General features: G+C 36.6%; 1 protein-coding gene across 2 annotated transcripts in view; it reads left to right on the plus strand.

Annotated features, from left to right (window-relative positions):
- LOC110061433 (divergent protein kinase domain 1A-like) overlaps positions 1-7,914 on the plus strand; it is an 8,712-nt gene extending 798 nt beyond the window's left edge. For both annotated transcript variants that reach the window (XM_020768273.2, XM_020768274.2), the window contains exons 2-3: positions 4,581-4,729; positions 6,390-7,914. In XM_020768273.2, coding sequence (XP_020623932.1) covers positions 4,622-4,729; positions 6,390-7,628 — 1,347 coding nt within the window. In that variant the 5' untranslated portion in view covers positions 4,581-4,621 and the 3' untranslated portion in view covers positions 7,629-7,914. The remainder of the gene's footprint in view (positions 1-4,580; positions 4,730-6,389) is intronic.
- The last annotated feature ends 1,396 nt before the right edge of the window (positions 7,915-9,310 follow it).

Raw genomic sequence — 9,310 nt, forward strand, 5'->3', positions numbered from 1 at the left:
AAGCTTTTCTGGCCGGGTTGTTCAAAGCACGATTAGGCTAATCCAGGATAAGCGTAAATTTTTATTTCAATTTTGTGACTTTTTAGTGAATTTTTTGTCCTTCAATTTTGGCTTTGACCAATGTTAAACTTCAGGAAAAATGGACAATGAAAACACTTATTCAAAACACTTATTCAAGAGAAACTAGAATTTTGATTAACTTTTAATCCTGTATTAGCGTTAATCGGCTTTCGAACAGCCGGGCCCTGGGTTTTTGAACAAGCGTGAGGTCAAGTCGTGGGGGAAAACACACAAAAAAGAACGAGGCCAATATCTAGCCATTTTGACCGAACAAGCTTGGTCAATAAAGAATTTGTCATATGGAAAAAGAACACTATTTTCTTGCGGCAGACAGCGGGTAATCCCGGGCCAGCAAGATAGTCCCATCTTGTCCACTCTGGTAGCCAATCATAGCACAGGATTTGGTATCTTGCCCGCTCACTCAGCTAAACATTCTTACCAGACACATTACTTTTTTAAACATTTTAATTGTAAATATTTTAAACTTTGTACATACATATCTATAACAAATTCTTGATCATGGTTGGTTCTCCCCGCCCCTATTTATCATGTGATCGGTACGCTATCACATGGGCATCCAATTACAGGTATCCAATTTGAACTTTTTGTAATTGGATACCTGTAATTGGACACCCACATGATTCGCATGTCAATTATGTGTGCTTTAATGGCTTCCTTCGCAATGTTTCCTACGGTTTTCAAAACTTATGAAAAGCGCTGTAGACGTTTTTGCTCAAAAGAAGTTCTCAAAAGACACTTTTTATTCTGAAATTTGTTATAGGTGCGATTAATTAGTAATTGGACCTCATGTCCTACAATTCAGGGAGTAATCGTGCTTGTAATTTCAAATCGACCTCGCGCTTCACGCTTGCCCGATTTTGAAATTACTCGCACGAATACCTTATTACATGAAATTTTGGCAACACTTTAATTTTGCAAATTTAGCATTTTTTCTAAGAATCGCTAAATTAAAATGCATCAAAATTAAGTGTCGCAAAATTTAAATCGTTGCTAAATGAAATTGAGTACAAAATGAAATCCCGCCATGTGATCAGTTTCACACAATCAGTTAATGGCCAGGCTAAGAAATTCTGCAAAGAGAAATTTACCACCTAGTATTTAGGAGAGGTTCAAAAGATAGTTAGACAGTGGGACAAGCTTTGAAGACAAAGCAACTGATCCCAGGATGTCAGTAATGAAGCTATTTCACGCAAGCTTGCTTGTCACATTAATATGATTCTCTGACCGGCTCTGAAGGAGGAAATGTATTGTCAAGGGTGCGAGTCAAGGAAATTGCCAGCAGAGACAAACCAGTGCCACCTGTTGATCCATTTGAAGTAATCCACCAAGCCTAATTGGTGTTGTAGAATGTTAATGGTTAGGTACTCATAAAAGGAGCACTGACTTTGTGTGACAATGCAAATATGAGTCAGGAGAGCATTAAGATAGGGCATTACAGTTGCAGTTTCGTTTGCTGCATTCAAAATTAAGTTTTAAAACATTGTATGACTGTGATTTAAATGAAGCTATTGATGTTTATGATTTTATCACATAAAGTGTTCTATTGTTGTCGTAAAAGTTTTCAATACCTTAATAAGTTTTTGCTCATGAAATCACAAACATTAAGTGACTTATGTTCCAAAATTTACGAAAAATGGCTAAATTAAAGTGCCGCTAAATGAGGAATTTTCAAAATCGCTAAATTAACGTGTCGCCAAATTTTCATGTAGCAAGGTACTCCCTCAATTGTACTCCAGTTACTTTTACTTATTATTATTATTATTATTATTATAAATCAGTTTTTAATAATAAACACTAATGAAATACCAGGAGAGCTTTAGCACAAAAAACATGATATCTTCATAAGTGAAAATAACATGTTATCTTCACAAGTGAAAAAAATCACTGTTGTTATGGTTACGTAATAAATCCCACCTTTTGCAGCAAAAGTGAAATGATTTGGTATTTCATAAGTGTTTATATGATAAATAGAAGGTTATACGGTTGCTTGGAGATGCGAAATTTCTCTTCCTGTGTTGAAAAATATTTTACTTGATTGCTACGCTCGCTCATGAAATATAATTTCAACTCCTGAAGATAAATTTCGTATCTCTGTATGGCCATGTAATATCCTCTATATATTAACCAAGAGTGAGGGCCATATATGGGGATTGTCAGCCTTAGGCCTTGAGGCACAGACCTTCTGTACAAAAAAAACCCCAAAGGGTTGATATTCTCCCGCGGCCCCATGCCCCACTGGGGACAATAACGATTGATGATGATGATGATGGTTCCGAACAAGTCGGTCCAATGCTTATAAAATATTGGACAGGCAATAGAGCAATCTGATTTGTTGATTTTAGCTACTGGCCTTCTGAAATAATTTAGCCATGTAATGGAAAGAATGAGGATTTGGGGCTCTGCTAAAAACTATGGACCATAAACTTGCAGAAAAAGAACAAGACTAATATTCGGACCCAATACTGACTGAACAAGCTAGTTCAATAAAGTATTTATTATAGTGGCTCTTATAAATTTCTGCTGATATATTTATGCATCAGTTCTTGGTAAGTGCATACACCAAAGTAAGCAAATATTTTGCAGGCTGCTTTCATAAAAGTTTGACTGGAAATATCCTTCAGACATAAACGAAATTGTACTTCTACTTGACAAGAAACTATTTTCTTTGGTACAATGTTCTACTTAAACTATTTCTTCCATCTAAGTGATCTGTATTGAAAAATGTTAACCTCTCAGCAAACCAATCAAAATTCTCCTTTTCATAGTTGATTAATTTGCCATGTAATAAAATATTATTTGTACTATCCTTCACACATGATTGACAATCATGGATACATTAAAACTCAAAGTAACTTAAAAAAACTGAGTATGGGTTTATACAAAAAAATCTTGCCTGTTCTGGATCCTCAGTTTGTCATATATTGTGTTTTACCAGAAAAGATCTTTGCCCTCTCCATGGAAGGTTTTGTACGTTTGAGCACCACCTCACTGGGCCTCCAGAAATTCCAGCTTATCTTCGCACTTTCATTCAAAATGTTTGTTTTTTGAGACTCCCCAATCCTTCCCATGACCTTTCATGTATTGGGGATGGGAATTTTCTGAAAATACACATTCTGTAACCACTTTGAGACACTTTTCCCAAAATTTAGTTTTTTTCTTTCAAAATTCAGATCATTGTTGGAAAAATTATTCATTGTAGATACATTTTTGAAAATCAACCTAAAGGCATTTCAAGGTATGATTGCATTCCTGAAATTCAGGCAACATTGACAAGAGGTAGAGGGAGGTGGACTCAAGGTGTCAGTGATCAAAGTACTCAAAGTTTTATGACCATCACCAGCTTCTTTAAAATTTGTGCACATGCCTTAGGGACTCAAACTGGTGTCCTCGTAATAGAGGGTGTCTGCCTTATGATATAAACAGGAAATGCAGATATCAAAGTACTGAGATAAACTTAAATTTTAGCTACCCTATAAATTCAAGCTGAAATAAAGTTATGTATACATGTATATGTATGTACTGAAATATAACTGCATTGTACACAAACAAGAAGCTTAAGGTAATGGAAGATTTTGTAACACATTTTTATTTATAAGCAGTTCTAAGCAATATTAAAACATGATGGTTCAATGACGACATATCACCATTATCAAATGGAAATAATATTTTTTTACAAAATTGGCAACTACATAATTCATGCAACTACGTAATTCATGCAATGCAAATTGTAAAGGCTACACAACCCAGCACCTCCACCAACGCATTGAGGAGCACAGATACTCTGTGATACGAATCAAGAAAATAACTAAACACCTTAAGGAAGAACCCAATCAAAAGTTAACCAATCTATTCAGCAACTTGCCAATCTTAAAGAAATTCATCACCTTCCCTTCCACTAGATCCTTGCCTTCCAATTGACCTCTTAGGGTGACCCCCCTCCTCTCACAAAGGAGTCACCATAATAGTAGACCCGTAAGAGTCACCATAAGAGTTGACCCATGCTTCTACAATTATTGTAGAAGCATGGGTCAACTCATCAAAAGAATAAAAAAGACCTCAAACAGAGCAAGAACCCGCTTGGGCCTTTGCTATCCAGTTAATAAGGGCTTGCCTAAACAGACCTCCTCTAAAGTGCCCAGCAATAGATGGTGGCTAGGTATGCATTAGGTATTAATTATAAAATGTCAAAATCTTCTTGAAATAAATTCTAGCCCATTTTGTAAGATATTGAGGTTAGATTTATTTCTGCATTTGTAGTATTACATGCTAAGCCTAATAATTATTTAACAATAAATGGATTCTAGGTCTCAATCATACATCCTAGCTGATCAGTGTGCTTTTAAAACACAAGAACTCAAATTTCCCAGTACCAAAATTCTCACAGTAACATAACTAAAAGCCAAAATGTCTTGAACTAACCCGAGCCAGGTCCAATTTTGAGGTCCAAATTTCTTCTATGCTACTTGTATTGAATCCAGTTCTCTTTCTCTGATTAACAGGTACTGCACATAGTCTGAAAATCAATGCTTTACATCCTGTCATGGCTAGATGGAAACTGATAGTTCTGATAGTCCTTGTCTTCTATGTTATACTTACTGCAGTTGACAAACATTTTAAATGCAACTTGCCCCATGTTGTCACTTCACTGGTAAGTTAAATTTAAAAGTGCATTCTAATTGTGTGTATCCTTACTGTCAAGTGTCATGCATTAAGCATGCTCGCTATGTAATGAAATAAACATCAGTAGTGCCTTTGACAACTGCTTTTACATGGATTTAATGACCTACATGACAAACGAGTTGATTTGCAGATCTGCTTCCAGAGTGCTCAATAGTAAACTAGAATGTGATTATAACAAATGATGAACTGATCAACTGTAGATTTGACTTGGCATTTTATTACTATTTAGTTTTGTACTACACAACTTGTGTGCAGTACTCATCAGATAAAATCACGAATTTACATTGTTACACTGATTTGAAATACATATACAACCATTGGAAATATGATAGCTACAGTAAGTGAACGTTTTTACAAAACAATGGAAAGTAGGAGATTAAAAATAAATATACTCCGTTACTATTGCGTGACAAGATAAGCTATAAAATTTCGCGACAAGAGAAGCTGTAAAATTTTAAAAAGTTAAAATCTAGCATTTTTCGGGAGAAATTTGTTTGCGTGTGTATGTAAATATGTATGTATCTTGGACATTTGGTGACCCCTAATTTGCTTTTGATAGCTCACTTTTTAAAGGGTGATTTTCAATTAATCAGCAAGTAATCAGTCTAGCCAATCACAAAGGACACAGACAATACAGTGAACCAATCAAAACTCGAAGTTATTACAAGTCGCTTATGCAAATCATGGAAAAATGAGAGCTAGTGTGAGAGTGATTGGTTTTGGTTTTACTCCTGTTTGGATGAAAAAGTGGTGCAAGTGTTTTTTAAGCCAATTACTTTTTGACACTCAAGTGAAAACTGTTCTTGATACCATTTTCCAAAAAGATGAAAAAATCCAGATATTAGAAGTTTGAGATTTGTACCTCACACACCATCAAAGTTTTATCTTTTGAGTGCTTTGTTTATCTGTTCATTGGATTCAAATGCCTATTTAAAGGTTAACTTTTATCTCAGGAATCAATTGGACAGACCATATCACTTCCATACTTTGGGACCTGCTGTAGGTTCCTAACTTCTAACCTACAAAATCCCCAATGGACGAAGGTCAACCTACCTGACTTCTTTTATCAATAACTACAAACTAGTTTGTTAGCTTGTCTCTTTGCTTGTCTGATCAAGCACCTGACATCTCAACAGTCACCTGTGGTCAACAGGTGTTTTTTTCCTTTGGAACTCATACCTGTATTTCAGTGTCTCCCCCTGTAAAAACAAACCAATGGTGAACGATCAGTGACAACAAAAGTTAAACAAATTAAGGCACCCTGAAAGGAATTAAGAAGTTAGCACTGTATGAAAAATCCTTTGAAATTACACAGTCACACAGATGAACATACAGGAAAGCTACAGCAATACCATTTTTAGATAGTAAAAATTGGATACAGGCACGTGCAATATTAAAATTATGGCCAAATACCTAGATGAACATCACTTAGAAGATTTTTGTGAAAGTAGCTCAGTTGGTGGAGCACTGCCCCAGTATCGCAGAGGTCATGGGTTCAAATCCTGTTTAAGTCTAAAGTTATTTTTCCTACTTCCTGTTGCTTACATACCTTCAATGATCTCTGGGGTATTAAAATATTTCATAGAAGTTGGTTCCTTTTCATGTAAGCTGTCTTGTTACTGTTTCAGTGTTCAGCTTATAAAGAAGGACAAGTGTCTGGACCACTTTGCTCCGATCTTTGTGAACAGAACAACATCCGTCTTGGAAAATGTCTTTCATCAGTAATTGAAAAGAAGGTTTATGATGGAGCATGGCAAGGAAGGGAAGTTATTTTTAAAGTAAACGAGAGGTGGTTTATGGAATTTAAAGAACTCCAGAAAAAAACAGACAACGACCTTATGTCATCTTTTCAAAATGATGTTCTTTTCTGGGTGGAAACTATGTTTGGCAATTGTTCACAATGCAGCACACTTGTGGAAAAGTTGACATCATATGCTGATAGCAATCACAATGAAATTATAACGGCATCTGAGGCTAGAACATTTGTTACACTAATGTACCAACAAGAGGCTTTTATGTTAATGGCCTTAAATGAAAGCAAACACTCTTTGGATTTCTATGGATATTGTGGTGGGTTATATGTAACTGAGAAGTTACCTTTAATTGCTTCGAGTGTCTTTGGAGAGAAGTGGGAGTTCAGTGAATTTTCAATCTTGCCTGATTTATTTGAACCAGTGGAGGAGATGTTAAGAAACTTTGGTAAAAAAATCCTAGACGGTCCATGTTCTATACCGTATGTTTATAGCATTTTAAATGAAGCACTGACCCTTACAAAAAATTTAATTTTTAGTACTTTTTCCCAAGAGTACATTCCAAGTCAAAGAGAAAAGTTTGATTTTCTTTACTCTTTGCTGGATTCTACACTGTCTGTGTCCAGTAATCCTTATGGTTTAGTGCAGTCTTGTGATATACACCTTGGAAATTTTGGGATCACTAATGGTTCTGTGGTTAAATTCATTGACCTTGATTTTATGTACCCCTCTGTGTTTCTAAGAACTCTGCTAGAGCAAAAACAATGTGCATCTGATGAAGACTGCTGGGTTGGCACTATGGAGGATTGTCATTCATCATGTGACATTACCACTAACACTTGTAGTTCAATGGTACACAAACAGGATTTAGTCAATATCTGTGAGACCCACATTCTTTTTGTTTTTAGACATTCCTCTATCCTATCTGAGCTAACAGGAAATAGCACTACTGGCTTGAGAAAAGCTTTGGGAAAGCTTGTCGTGTTTTGCCAGACATTGTCAGTTGCTTACTCAGCTGAACAATTAAGGCATGACATCCTTACTGTTAAAGAAAAACTTAGAATTGTGGAGCACAACTTCTCCAAGATGTCCTGGGACAAGACACTGCATGTGTGACAGGTCTATTGAAGGATAAACCTAGTAGCTTAGAAATATAGAACACAGAGATTGCCAATTTATTTTTTTTTTAGATTTTAATGTGAGTGGGAATACATGGCATTTGTGCTGTAATGCATTAACAGATGATGTTACAACTTTGGCAAAGTTTGTGAAATGTCCCCTGAGGGGGTTCAGAGGGACCTGAAATGTTCAAAACTTGAAGATGACTCTGGACCTCCTCAAAAAGAAGTCTTGTGGAAACATACTGATCATTATTCAGTACAAAATAAAAAAGTGGGTCCTGAATGAAGCTTGTTTTTGAGTTCTTCACTTAAAACTAAAATTAAGGGTGTTATGACAGGTTAAACTGCTGCTATGGTAGCCTATTATATGAAATAGATAATGCTTTTTTATCTAAGTACAAGGGCAGGCGCGGTGGCCTCATGGTTAGTGTGCTTGTCTCCGGATCGAGTGGTCTGGGTTCAAGCCCTGGCCGGGGACATTGTGTTGTGTTCTTGGGCAAGACACTACTCTCACAGTGCCTCTCTCCACCCAGGTGTATAAATGGGTACTGGCAACTTAATGCTGGGGGTAACCCTGCGATGGACTAGCATCCCATCCAGGGGGGAGTAGAAATACTCCTAGTCGCTTCATGCTACAGAAACCAGGATAAGCTCCAGCCTGATGGGCCACTTGGCTCGTACACAGACTTTACCTTACCTTTACCTTACAAGGGCAGAAAACCGTTTCCAGACACCTTAATCATACAACTTAAATTGACAACCACAAAATATAACATATTTTCTATCATTCCCTAAACAAATATCTTATTTTGTATACAAGGTGTTACATATATCATTTTATTATATAGACACGAGTGTTTTACTGGAAAATACACCACTCATAAAATTCATATGAAACCACATCTGGGACTTGAGTGGCGTATTTTCCATATCCTCACTAGTGAAGATATCGATGATTTCACTGATATCAAGTTTTTCTCTTAAATTTTACTTAAATTCATTGGTGTGATTGAAACATCTTCGGGTCTTCCTCAAAAGTCTTCGGCAATCTTCGTCAATCTTCGGGAATTTTCGGAAAATGTTCGGCAACGTTCGTGTGGCCTTCGGACAAGTTTTGGAGAATCTTCGGAAATCTTCGGAATGTGGTCGGAAATCTTCGGAAAATCGTCAAAAACGCCGTCATCAGCAGCGTCGACAAAACCTGGATCAGACTGGACTGGATCACGGATCGGATCACGGACCAGATCACGGACCGGATCACGGACCAGATCACGGATTGGATCACAGACCGGATCACGGATCGGATCACAGATTGGATCACAGATCGGATCAAGGCAAAAAAATCAAAATTCAAAATTCAAGATTCAGAATTCAAAATTTTTTGAGCAAATCACACTACAGTGACTACTGTGAGCAGAACGTTTTATTTAATTTAGGTGTGATATTCCTTTATTCTTTTATAATATCAAGCCAACTGGGAGCTGGTCACAGATGAATTTTTTTCAGGCTGTTGGGTTTTGATTGCGATGATCAATGATGTCTTCATATCTTTCTCCGCCGTTCAACTATATGATATTTCGTATATTCACTTGCACTCTTCACCATCTACGGGTATATTAGGAACTCACAATGTGATCAGCTCCCAGTTGGCTTGATAGCTCAGTTGGTAGAGCACTG

The sequence above is a fragment of the Orbicella faveolata genome, unplaced genomic scaffold (assembly GCF_042242905.1).
Source record: "Orbicella faveolata isolate gen_17 unplaced genomic scaffold, um_ofav_v1 contig_12, whole genome shotgun sequence".
NCBI classification, from domain to species: Eukaryota; Metazoa; Cnidaria; class Anthozoa; order Scleractinia; family Merulinidae; genus Orbicella; species Orbicella faveolata.